The sequence below is a fragment of the Triticum aestivum genome, chromosome 1A (genome assembly GCF_018294505.1).
Source record: "Triticum aestivum cultivar Chinese Spring chromosome 1A, IWGSC CS RefSeq v2.1, whole genome shotgun sequence".
In the NCBI taxonomy this organism is placed as follows: Eukaryota; Viridiplantae; Streptophyta; class Magnoliopsida; order Poales; family Poaceae; genus Triticum; species Triticum aestivum.
In genome coordinates, this window is record NC_057794.1 from 510,448,698 (window position 1) to 510,462,037 (window position 13,340).

Below are 13,340 nucleotides of genomic sequence, written 5' to 3' on the forward strand. Positions count from 1 at the left end.
TGGTTTCGGGCCCAATGCGTGGTAGTAACTGTTTCATGGATCACAAACACAGAACTCAGATCCTAAGGACGGCTTCAATGAGACAACCCACCATGTACTCCTACATGGCCTCTCACTGCTACCTTTACCAAATCGTGTTCACACACTTAGCTCAACAGTAGGACATGTTTACACACCTCCGATTCATCCCCGATGAATCAGACCTGACACAACTCTATGCAATAGCAGGCATGACAAACAAGCATGAATGAGTAGGCACATCAGGGCTCAAACAACTCCTACTCATACTAGTGGGTTTCATCTATTTACTGTGGCAATGACAGGTCATGCAGAGGATAAGGGGCTCAACTACCGCAGCAAGTAACAGTTGAATCGTTGTTGTCCTAATGCAGTAAAAGAGAGCAGGAGCGAGAGAGTGGGATTGTATCGGAATGAACAAAGGGGTTTTGCTTGCCTGGCACTTCTGAAGATATCATTGGGTCTTCATCAGTGTCAACGATCACAGCGTCGGTACAACGTCTATCGAGAGGGGACAAACACCGGCAACTGAGAAAGAACTCAATCAACACATGACGATATGCAACAATATGATGCATGCTATGACATGGCAATATGAATGTGTTTTGCACTAATGCATCTAGCAACAATTTAGATGAAGTCCATATGGACCAAGGGTTCATATGCAAACTCCATATTTAGCATTTAAAATGCCATTATCATGTTTTCACTTATATAGTGGGTATAAGTTGGTTGAACATGCATGAAAGTAGTATAAATGGATAGGTTGGATTTTCTGATAATTTTTCATATATAGCTTATTTCATTTGGAGTTACAGTTGAATTTCTATGATTTTTGGAAGTTTTGGACATTTTTTTGAATTAAATAAATCATTTCTGATTTATTTAAAATCCAGAAAGCATTACTGCGTCAGCCTGACGTCAGAATGATGTCATGAAGTCAACAGCGTCAGCCCAGGTCAAACCTGACGCTGGGACCCACTGGTCAGTGTCTCAGGCTGGTTTGGGTCTATGACAGGTGGGACCGGTCAATGTTGACTTGACCAAGTCAAAGCTGAAACGTGGGGTCCACACCGATTAGCACTAATCTAAACATAAATTAAACTAATTAATTTTTGGCACCGGGGCCGACACGGCAATGGCACTAGGGTGTTAGTTAAGGCGTCATTAGAGGCTAATGACATCGCCACGTCGGCTTCGCCGGAGTTAGGCCGCCGGCGATGGCCAGGCGCGGCGGAGGTGCTCGGAGTCGAGCTATGGTGCTTCGTTCGAAGCTTGGCTGGGCTCTCTGGAAAGCTGGCGCGACGGTGCGTCGAGTGGTGGTGGTTGTCGGGCCTGGGACGGTCGGAATCGACGCCGGCGACGAGCCTTGCGGCTGCCGGATCGGGCGAGGCCGAACTCGTCGTTGTTGTGGCTCTGGAAGAACGGGGCCAGCTCCTACGTGATCTACACGATGCGGTGAGTGTGTTGGACGCGTCGGGCGGACCATTTGGTCGCCGGAGTCGCGTCGGCGGCGAGCGCAGGCGGCGGCGGGTTCGGGCGTAGGCGGTCCGGTGGCTACGGAGACCTACGGGGAAGAAGAGAGGGATGGGCAGGGTCGGAGGCTCACGGCGAGTCGGACGGGGAGGTCAGCGAGCTCGGAGACGGTCCGGAGCAGCCGGGGCGACAAGGAGGATCTCCGGCGACCGGCGAGGAAGAGGATGACGTTGGCGGCATCACAAGGCTTCCGGCGTCCTCCGCCTTGGTGAGGAGGAAGAGGGGAACGAGGCGGGGCTTCTTGGCGCGTCGGCGAGGCGTGGGGTGGCCGGTGGCCGTGGTAGAGCACGGCGGCGCCCTCTGGTGCGCTCGGGAAGAGAGGGAGAGGGAGCCAGAGGAGGGGAAAGAGGTCCAGGGAGAGAGGGGAGAGGACGAGGGGGTCGGGGGGGGTGCGTGGCGGCGACCAGGCAGCCGGGGGGTCACGCAGGCAGGGAGGAGCCAGCGCGGCTCGCCGGCCATCGGGCACGCAGCTGCTTCTCCTCCTGGCAGGAGGAAGAAGACAGTGCTGCCCCTGGTGGGCCGGGCTGGCTTTGGCCAGTAGGCCACTACAGTGGTGGGCTGCACGGTAAGGTACCTCTTTTTTTATATTTCTTGTTTTCTATTATTCTGCAACTTTGTGGCTTTATTAAAAATACTTAAACACTTCCAAAAATCACCAAACTGCTCATGCTCACTGTATGGAATAAATCCAACATGAAACATTTCAGTTTGGGATTATTTGGACATTATTTCTTATATAACAGAAATAATTCCAACCCAAATATATTATTGATTTAAATCAAAGGCCCAAATAAATTATTTCTGTGACTCCCAAAATATTGGTTTGAATTTCACCTCATGCCAATATTTTCACAGAATAACAGGAACATTTTCTTGGACTCATTTGATGAGATTTAAATGTTGGTTATTTTTAGAGGTTTTCTGAGGCTTGGAAAATTCTTCAATTCAAATTTCAATTGAATTTAAACATGATGCAGCAACCAAACTAGTCCAAGGCCAGGGTAAAGCTAGGGCTGTGACATCACTGTGATGTTAAACCAGGTAATATTCTTCTTGATGATAACATGGTTGCACATCTTGGTGACTTTGGACTATCAAAGATAATTAGGGCAGATGAAAGCAGGCAATCACTCGCCGATCGAAGTTCCTCGGTTGGAATCAAAGGCACAATTGGGTACCTTGCACCAGGTATGCTGTTTCCTTCTTACTCCACATTTTCAGTAATTGCTTGATAGATATTTATGCAAGGCTTTATTAACATATAGACAAAAGATATGGTAACCTGCATCATATACCAAACATGAATTACAAAATAGAGTAGTAGGTTACATTTGTTCACCAGTTCAGGTACGCATCAACACAATTAGTAGATTGATTACCTCACATTTGTTCCTCTCCCAGCAGCCGCTTGGCTGCACCGTACATTGTTATTGTTGACTTGACAGTCGGTAACATTGTCTTAAAAAATCAGCCAAAGGATTATAAGAAGCTTTAAGCCTCCAATTCTTTTTAGTAATTATAATAAGCTTTAAGCCTCCAAATCGTATGGTTCCGTAATAATAAGAAAAAAAAACTGATTTCTTGTGTAGCTTCTATGCGATCCTTTTGTGGTCACCATATCAAATGAGAATCTAAAAAAAAATGTGTATCCATTTACCATAATTTGTTGTGCCGAGAATACAATTAACTACTACTACCTCTGTCCCATAATGTAAAACGTTTTTCCACACTAGTGTAGTGTCAAAAAGCGTCTTACATTATGGGACGGAGGGAGTATATGTAAACGACTAAGGAATTTGAGTGGAATGAATTATATTTATACCATATACTCCCTCTGTTCTGAAATAGTTGTCGTTGGGGAACTTTTCCGACCAGGTGAAAACAGGATAAAGTACCAAACTACCCTCAATTTGAAATTCTTGTCGCTGGGGATCTTCGTCTTACTCCATCGCTCCTCCCCTTCGCCAGGCTCCATCCCACTGCTGCAGCTCCGGCGTCCGTCCGCGCCGGTCGCAGCTCCCTCATCGGGCGCCTTCCTCCGCTCCAATCAAGAGCCCAAACTCGTACGCAGCTCCCTCGCCGTCCGCCACAGCCTCCAGCCGCCCGCGACTCCTGGCCTTCGCGCCGCCCATGCTCCTCCCCGCACCGACCAGCAGCAGCGCCGCCCGTGCTCCTCCTCCTCCTGCCTGAGCCTTCCAGCTCCTCGATTCAGGCACTGGAGCTCCGGATCCGGCCAATTGACCTCCGTCCGTGCTCCTCCCCGCACTGACCAACAGCCGCAGCAGCGCAGCCTGTGCTCCTCCTCCTGCCTCAGCCTTCCAGCTCCTCGATTTAGGCACTGGAGCTCCGGATCCGGCCAATTGACCTCCGCCCGTGCTCCTCCCCGCACTGACCAACAGCAGCACTAGCGCTGCCTGTGTTGCTGTTTGAATTGATCAAAATTGTTAATCGCCAAAGAAATTGATCGCCGGAGTTGTACCACTTCTTCTCGCCACAGACTGAAATTGATCAGATGTGGTGATTGACCAGGACGTCTTCTCACCAGTCACAGCAAGCTTGAATTGATAGCCAGAGCAATTTTGAATTGATCAGCAAGGAGCAGCCACTGTCCATCTGTTCACCTGTCAAAACTAGCAGATCAACAGTAGGAGCAAGGATCAGCAAGGAGCAGCAAGGATCAGCAAGGAGCAGAAAATTGGCAAATTAGCAGATCAACAGTAGGTGAGCTACTCCATTTTTATGTGCTCCATCTGCTACAAGAAATTCAGTGTACTCATGCTTGTAATTGTACTCTTGCAAACAAATTACTCCATGCTAGTACTCCAGATCATGATTAAGAACTCAAGAAAACAATGTTAGTTCTGGCACTAAGTGTGGCTCTGCATCTGTGAGATCACTTCTGGTGTTAGTATTGGATCATGCAACTTCGGCTAGGATGTTCTTGGTTGCTTAATAACTTAACTAGATAGACATACTTAATGCAAAAAAAAAAGCAGGCACAAAGATTTCTTATACTAACCGTGTAGGATATGACACCAACACCAAATCCTTCAAGCAATCGTCCCATATACAGGAAAGAAGTGTCCTGTAAAACAAACGCTGACAAGCGCGACAGGTTCAGAAGCAGCAACAGCAAGTGGTGAAACTAAGCCTTTGGAAAATGCACTACTGTCATACTTTTGCGAAGGAGATGGCAAGCCAGCCGATGATGTTAGGAATAGCAGCAATCATACCACCATCCTAATCCTAATTTTAATTTTGCTCCTAGCTACTCCTAATTTTTAAGTACTCTACAGTAACAGAAAAGGTACTGAATTTTCTTAATTTGATCATACCACCATCTCAATGAATCAATGTTAATTAAAGGAGTACATTTTTTTAATTTTCAGTAGTACAAATTCCAACAACATCATCAGTCCAAAACATTAAGCTATTAACTGAATTTTGTGTGCATAACTGAATTTAACTGAAATTACATCTATCTCTGAAATTAATACCAACTGGTCCTTTGGTCTAAGTGGTGGTAATTCTTGAGTAAGTACATTCTTGACAAAGAGAAGAGAAGAGAGAAAAGATTCATTTATTTTTAAAAGTACTGATGCAAGCAGTAGAGTACACAAAACCTTCAGTTATTTTAATTAACTGGGAAAGTTCCGGCTAATTTTATTAAAGGAAAAGGTTGAGTTAATTTTAATTAAAATAAAAGAAGAGAAGAGAATAGCAGAGCAAGCAATGCTACTGGTCCAAGCTAATCTGACTGGAAATCATAAACTACTGCAAGCAGCTCCATGAAAAGAAGTACTGCAAGCAGGCTACTCCAAGCAGTACTACACTAAGTAATGTCACTTCAAGTAGTACTACACCAACTAATCTCTACTGATGTCATTTAAAGCAGTAATCTCTTCAACTAATCTCTACTGATGTCATTTACAGTATTTTTGTAAACTGAATTTTTTGCCAAGGAAACAAAATTTTATAGCTTCAGGCCTAAGTACAGAATAGCTTCAGGAGCAAAGGAAAAGAAAAACATACCCAAATTTCTGAAGTGTTTCAGGCATCTCCCAACAATTTGGACGGGCAAAAAGGGAGTTCTATTCTCGTCTATGAAATTCATACCAACAATTCTTCCTTCCAAATCAATCAGAAGACCACCAACGAAAATCTGAAGAAAATGGTACCAATGTTAACAAGTACTCATTCAATAAGATCCATACAAAGAATGTGAGCACTTATAGAGCTCAGCATGTCGAAAGAGAAACTGAATGTTGTACACCTCAGCATGTCGTCCCTTTTCGACCAAATTATCTACAGAAACATTGTACATTCAGTTTTCAGGCAAAAATGTTCAGAGATAATTAAGATACATAAAACTAATTATGGCTGGTAATGTTTCATTAACCTAGGAAACTAATTCTTGCTTTGACAGTAAACGGACAACAATTGACCATAACAATATTGTCATTCTTGATTTGACAGTAAACAGACAGCAATTGACTAATTCTTGCTTTGACAGTAAACATACAACAATTGACAGTACACAGACTGAATTTATATGTTCTTCTTCTTCTTCTTCTTCTTCTTCTTCTTCTTCTTGTACTTCTACTTCTACTTCTACTTCTACTTCTACTTCATCTTACATATTCATATCTTCAGGAGAAAATGGATCTCCCAGACCTCAAGTTCGCTCCACCTGCAGAAGATGTGGATGAAATGGATGAAAATGCAGAAAATGAAATGGAAGGACATGTAGGAGATGATATGGAAGGAGATGCCGGAGAGGGAATGGAAGGAGATGAAATTGTTCAAAATCCAGGTACAGTTACACTTGATCATTTCATCACTTGATCATTCCATCACTTCATCACTTGATCATTTCATTTATTCATTTCTTTGTTGTATGTCTTGGTGCAGGTGCTGGGCAAGTTGGTAGAAAAAATAAAACCCTCAATGACCAGCAAAAATTTGCTGCTTATGTAGCATTGCATACACTGTGTATGAGTAGAGGAGGCACTTTTAAGAAAACTGATACGCAAGATATTGCAAATTTTTTTGGAGTGGGTGTTTGGAATATACAAAGAATTTGGAGGAAAGCAATGTTGCAAATTCAACAAGGTCAAGAGGTAGATGTTGCCGATCAGAGAAAAGGAAATTCTGGAAGAAAGCCTAAGGACATTAACCTAGAAAAAATCCTAACAATCCCATTAAACAGGAGGTCTACTATTAGATCACTAGCCTGGCAACTAGGATGTAGCCCTACTACACTTCATAGAAAGTTCATGCTAAATTTGATTAGGAGGCATACAAACTGTGTGAAGCCGGCTTTAAAGGAAAAGAATAAGATGGATAGGATGAATTTTTGTTTGTCGATGCTTGATGAGGCAACAACAGCAACTGCGAGGCCTAAGTTCAAGACTATGCATAACGTTGTCCATATTGACGAGAAGTGGTTTAACATGACAAAGAAGAATAGAACATATTATCTGCTGGATGGGGAGGAAGAGCCTACGAGGCCTATACACGGCAACTGTATTGGCAAGGTGATGTTTTTAACGGCCGTTGCTAGGCCAAGGTGGGACAGCGAAGGAAACGTGACCTTCTCTGGGAAAATCGGTATCTGGCCATTTGTGAAAGAAGTTCCTGCTTAGAGGAGAAGCGACAACAGGCCCAAAGGTACAATAGAGACAAAGTCAATAAAGGTCGACAGAAAAGTGATGAGGGAGTTCCTGATAGAGAAAGTCTTGCCAGCGATACAAGCAGTTTGGCCGGAAAGTGATGCTGGACAGACCATCTACATTCAGCAGGATAATGCTAAGCCCCATATCTTGCCAGATGACCAGGAATTTCTAGCAGCTGTCGCAAAAACTGGACTTGACATCAGATTAGTACAACAGCCTGCCAACAGTCCTGATTTGAATGTGCTTGACCTTGGGTTTTTCAACTCGCTGCAATTGCTGACAGATTGTCTGAGTCCTAAAACACTACAAGACCTTATTGCAGGTGTTTTGGAGGAATTTGAAGGCTATGATGTTTACAAGCTCAACAGAATTTTCCTAACTCTAAAAATGTGCATGATTGAGATCATGAATCATGCGGGGGGAAATGGATATAAAATACCACATGTTAACAAGGAAAGGCTTGAGGGTCTTGGGCAGCTACCTCCAAGACTAACATGCGCGAAAGAGGTTTACACGAATGCCCTATACAACTTAGAGGTAATGGGGAGGGTTCAGTGATGAGGCTTGTTCGGATGCTTGAGATGAGGCTTGTTCGGATGCTTGAGATGAGGCTTGTTCCAATGCTTGACATGAGGCTTGTTCAGATGCTTGAGATGAGGCTTGTTCCAATGCTTGACATGAGGCTTGTTCAGATGCTTGAGATGAGGCTTGTTCCGATTCTTGACATGAGGCTTGTTCAGATGCTTGAGATGAGCTTGTTCAGATACTTGAGATGAGGCTTGTTCCGATGCTTGACATGAGGCTTGTTCAGATGTGGAGTATGTGTAGTTCCTTGAGATGAGACTTGTGCGGAGTGCATCCCATGTGAAATTACTCCATATGTGTAATACTCCATTTTGTGAGGCTTGTATGTGTAACTCCATTTTGTGATCATTTTTACTCCATATATTTTTTCTCCATTTTGTGAGACTTGTATGTGTAATTCATTTGCTTGTGTGGAGTACTCCATTTAAATGAAAGAGAAGAGAAGAGAGTAGTAGGAGACAAGATGAGTGAATTTAGAGATGAGAAGATAATTTAGAGAAGAGAACAAGCAAAGTAGTAGGAGAGGAAATGAGTGGGAGAGGAGAGGAGTATGGAGGGCACAAGGGAAGTACACTAAACTACAGATGCAAGAAGAGAAAGAGAAGAGAGAAGAAGAGAGAAGAGAAGTCCTGCTGTAACTGAAAAAGTTTCAGTTAAGTAACTGAAAAAATTCAGTTAATGAACTGAAACTTACACCAAACTATTGCTGTCCTACACTAAACTACTGATGTCCTACACTACTGCAAGTGCTATACTACTGCAAGTCTGCAACTGTTAAATTAACAAAAAAAAGTTTCATTTAGTTTTACTTAAAGGAAAAGATTCATTTTAAGCTAATGTACCAAGTCAACAGAAGATTCATGACAAGATTAACAGTAGCAGAAGCTTCATGTGCTAAAATCTGAAGCTTCATGTGCAAAATTGCAGAATTTGCAAAACTGAAAATGTGATTCAGAAAATAAATAGCAGTGGAAACACGGGCCTCATTGCAGAATTTTGGAGCAGACTACTGAAAAGAGAAGAGAAAGAGAAGAGAAGAGAAGCGAAGAGAAGAGAAGCGAAGAGAAGAGAGCGAGAGTAGAGAAGAGAAGAGTAAGAGAAGAGAAGAGAATTCTTCGCACTGCTCCTCTTCCTACTCCAAGAACTACTCCTACTCTTAACAGAAAGAAATTAAGTTAATTAACTTAAAAAAGTTTTTTCAGTTAATTAACAGGAGTAGTTCTAAGGTGCAGAGTAGTTTCAGTTAATTAACAGGAGTAGTTTTAAGGTGCATAGTAGTTCTAAGAACTACTCCTACTCCTAAATTTAATTTACTGAAGAGAAGAGAAGTGAGTAGAATTACTCAAAGCCTTGCTAAACAGCAAATCCTATACTCCAGCACATAAAAGTTCCTACAGAGCAAGCAATTGGCTTTCTTCCAATTAGCTTGATACTCCACAGATTAGGTTGCAGCGAAAATGCACTACAGAGCAAACAATTACTCCAAACAAGCACTATTGATCAGCATCCTACTCCTGAAAACAAGCACTACTTGCACTTACAAATTCGGTGTTAATTACTGTACAGTAACACTGATCATGGGAGTACAAAAGGTTTCAGTTAATTTAAATTAACTGAAAAGGTGTAATTTATTTTCAATTACTGGACAGTGCAATTGAGAGTTTATTTACTGTCATTATTTAAGTTGCGATACAAACTATATGTGCATCCAAAAGAATTCGGCTATGAGTATCCGCTTACTAAGATTCGGTGCATCTTTTTCCTGAAGTTTAGCCAAGTGTTCTTTTCCTGAATGCTCACCTGCAGCAGCAACATTGCACAAAGAGGCGAATTCAGTCAAGTGCAGAGACGAGTCAGAGGCAAATTCAGTCAACATTTGCACAAAGAACTGTTGTCTCATGTAACTACAGAGGCCAGAGCGCCCTCATCGCCCACCAGGACCAGTCTGTACCTTTGTTTGCACGGGAGTGGTTGTCGTCCGCTTCGGCGAGCATCGCTGCCACGGTCCTGCAGTAGAGCATTCGCATAAGAGCAGAGCAGAGGGCAGCTGCTGCTCCCCATGTTCTCTTCTTCAGTCTTGAAATTGAGAGAGCAAGCAGCAAGAGGGGATGATTGCTGGAATTACCCACAAACGGCAGGCGATTCAGTAGAAATTCGCAGCTGGAGGCTGGCCGAATCGGCTCTGCCCCAAAAAAATTCATGGAGAGAGGGAGAGTAGTGAACTGACCTGGAGCTGGATCTGGACGGAGGAGGTCAGAACTGGCCATGGCGCTCCTCCCTCCGACAGGCTCTCCATCTTCCTCGGCGGCGGCAACGACATGACGAGAGCGAAGAGGACTACACAAAGTAAGAGCGGCCGGCACCACCCCCCTATTCCCGCTGCTCCGGTCCAGCACCGCTGCTCCAATCCAGCACTGCCCTCCTCCTCCCGCTGCTCCAACACGGATCGAGCACCGCCGCCCACAGATCGAGCACCCCGGCTGGTAAAAATTTCACCTTTGACCGACGAGGGGGAGACGGGTTGCTAGTTTTAGGGGTGGTGAGGAGCAAGGCTGCGGTGAGGAAGACACCGACGAGAGGGAGAGGGCGGCGACTAGCCGGCGGCGCAAGGGATCTGGGCGGGGAGGAGCGAGTGGTCGGGGAGAGAGTGTTGGCCGGGAGAGAGCGTGTGGTCGGGGAGAGAGCGAGTGCGAGGGCAAAAGGGGAAACGGGAGAAATATCGTAACGTGACAAAAAATGAACTGATAATCCCCGATGACAACTATTTCGGAACAGAGGGAGTAGTTTATAAGAAAGCTAACACAAACCCTTTCTTTTCCTTTCTTTACCAGAGTATGGCACGGGGACAGGAATATCTGTGGAAGGCGACGTGTACAGCTATGGTGTGCTATTGTTGGAGATGCTTACTGGGAGAAGGCCAACTGACCCATTTTTCGGTGATACTACTCCAAATACTACTTACCAGGACATGCCATCTTACTGGTAGATTCGGCGATACTACTTACCAGGACATGCTATGGTGTGCCGGACGGCTTGTTCTACTTCTGTTATAGTAATATTAAAACTAGTACGAATCTACCAAAGTACGTTAAGATGGCATGTCCTGGTAATCTGTTGGATATAATGGACGTCAATATAAGATGCAATCAAGAGCCTCAAGTGACTTTAGAATTGTTCGCTGCTCCAGTTTCAAGACTTGGTCTAGCTTGCTGCAGGGGCTCTGCAAGACAGCGCATAAAGATGGGCGCTGTGGTGAAAGAATTGGGTGCCATAAAACGGATAATCATGGCCAACCAGAATTATGTGTCTTGGTCCACAGTGCAGTAATATTGATTGGACGGACGGCTTGTTCTACTTCTGTTATAGTAATATTAAAACAGCATTAGTTTCTCGTGTATTTTACTTTACCATAGCCGACCGGCACTGTCTGTATCATACACAACTGGCCTGTTCCATGGACTTACAAATTATTGGGCAAGATCTTCTAGCTGTTGGTTCACGGGAATCAATTATGATCAGAGAAAGATCGAAACTGGTTATCTTACACTCAACCATTATATACAGTGGTATTGCATACATTTTTAGTGTATTGTATTCAACAACAACTACGAAATTGTAGGACTAGAACAAGCTAGATTTTGCAGAATAGTCAGAAACATAGATAATAATGTTGATCTCTCTTCATGTTAGTTTACAAAATACTCCCTCCGTTTCTTTTTAGTCTGCATATTAGGTTTGGTCAAAGTCAAGCTTTGTAAAGTTTCACTAACTTTATATTAAAAAATATAAACATTGACAATATGAAATCAATATTATCAGATGCACCACAAAATGTATTTTCATACTATATAGTTTTAATATTGTAGATGTTCATATTTTTTAATATAAATTTGGTCAAACTTTGTGTAGTTTGACTTTGACCAAATCTTATATGCGGAGTAAAAAGAAACAGAGGGAGTACACTCATAACTTTAACTGTATGCATCAGCTACTCCATAACAAAAGAAAGTGTACCAAAATACTACTCCCTCCGTCCCAAAATAAGTGTCTTTTATTTAATACAACTTTAGCATAAACTTGTACTAAATCAAAGACAGTTATTTTGGAACGGAGGGAGTACTTAACCATGGAGTATTAAATTAATCAATATAGATCAGCTCCTATCCCTGTGCTCCTAAATTGCATAAGAACATCTTCATAGGTGTACTTCTCCATGATTTTACTCTTTATGCTGACTATCAAGCTATTGGCTAGAAAATTATCTTCCATCGTATATGTAGCATTGTCTTAATAATCTCAAATTCGAGCAACAACACAGGATGCTTGGTTCTGCTTGGATTAATGTTGGTTTGTTGGCTTCAGACTCACCTCTCTTTCTTTTGTAAGATGCATCAATGGTTTCCCCCTTGACCAGTTTTGACGGGATCCCCTTAACCATCAATGCCTCCTTTTCGAAACAACAATTTTAATTTAGTACAAGATTCTATGGCCTAATTAGAACTTTCCCCAACTAATTAAGACGAACGAATCTACACTAAAAAGACAGAATCAAGAGAGTTGGACTTCAGCTCACCGGATCTCTGCGCGCGGCGCCGGCGTCGCCTGCCCGGCCGCGACGAGACGAGCCCAGGAGCCATGACCAGCCTCTAGCCTCCCAGCTCTTTCCGGGCGCTCGCCACCCCACTCGCCGGCAAGCCCCAGTGACCAGTCCGCCGGTCGCAGGAGTCCACGCCAGACTGAAAATAGTAGAAGACGGCGGCAAGACGGGTTGGTTCTTGTCTGCCAGGCAGAACGTGAGAAGGACATGGTAAATGGGCCTTATGCGGCAGATTGGCGGGGCAACGAAGAGGCGGCCGCCCTACTGGGCCGGACCACTGGCGCATACAGCGAAACTAGCGGGCATATGCAGCGAAGCGGGAAACTGGGCACTATATCAAACTGGACTGAGTACTCTAGCGGATCGAACCGACACCTGTAGCGAACCGTCCCGAGTTACTGTATCGAAACATGAACATTTTTTAAATTTTGAATGTTACCTAAAAACACGAATATTTCACGAAAATCATGTAGAAATTTTGAAATTCCACACATTTTTTAAAACTTTAAACACTATTTGAATTTTCTGTATTTTGAAAAAACAGGTCCTTCTTTAAGTTTTCGAATTTTACCCAATTTTGAAAATACGTTCTTCAAATTTGGGGAGATTTTTTTAGTTTGTCAACATTTTTATTTTATTATGGAAAATAAAAATCAAAAAGTAAGTAAAAAGGAAATAAAAAAAGAAGAAAAATGGAAAGAACTGGGATGCCCAAGTCACTGCTGGAGGACGAATATTTTACGAAAATCACATAGAAATTTTGGAATTCCGAACAATTTTTGGAAACTTCAAACACTAGCTGAATTTTCCGTATTTTTTTCAAAACAGGTCCTTCTTTAAGTTTTTGAATTTTTCCCAATTTTGCAAATATTTTCTTCAAATTTGGGGATATTTTTTTAAAACCCGAGATTTTTTAATTTGCCAATATT

At 43.2% G+C, this 13,340-nt stretch overlaps 1 protein-coding gene across 46 annotated transcripts; it reads right to left on the reverse strand.

Moving 5' to 3' along the window:
- Positions 1–3,186: 3,186 nt before the first annotated feature.
- On the reverse strand, positions 3,187–12,588 carry LOC123061265 (uncharacterized). 46 transcript variants are annotated; one of them, XR_006428826.1, is made up of 9 exons: positions 12,388–12,588; positions 10,042–12,261; positions 9,766–9,929; positions 9,555–9,614; positions 5,828–5,859; positions 5,587–5,716; positions 4,574–4,653; positions 3,920–4,175; positions 3,187–3,796 (listed from the first exon to the last, which is right to left on the reverse strand). XR_006428826.1 is itself a non-coding variant. In XM_044484298.1 (9 exons), exons 3-8 carry the CDS (start codon positions 9,839–9,841, stop codon positions 4,143–4,145), a joined length of 411 nt encoding a protein of 136 aa, XP_044340233.1. In that variant the 5' UTR covers positions 9,842–9,929; positions 10,042–12,261; positions 12,388–12,588; the 3' UTR covers positions 3,187–3,976; positions 4,097–4,142. The 46 variants fall into 46 exon arrangements, 10 of the variants coding, with proteins under 10 accessions (XP_044340233.1, XP_044340253.1, XP_044340221.1 ...); XR_006428949.1 differs by adding an exon at positions 6,192–6,244 and having other exon boundaries at positions 3,187–4,184; positions 4,574–4,639; XR_006428908.1 differs by adding an exon at positions 6,192–6,244 and having other exon boundaries at positions 3,187–4,184.
- Between the last annotated feature and the right edge of the window lie 752 nt (positions 12,589–13,340).

Bases quoted from the DNA above. Each gene is read 5' to 3' on its own strand.
- LOC123061265 (XM_044484298.1), bottom strand. From the start codon at position 9,841: ATGCGAATGCTCTACTGCAGGACCGTGGCAGCGATGCTCGCCGAAGCG. The intron at 9,615-9,765 runs GTACAGACTGGT...TTGCTGCTGCAG, and splicing joins CCACTCCCGTGCAAACAAAG to GTGAGCATTCAGGAAAAGAA. The intron at 4,654-5,586 runs GTATGTTTTTCT...CGCGCTTGTCAG, and splicing joins GAAACACTTCAGAAATTTGG to CGTTTGTTTTACAGGACACT.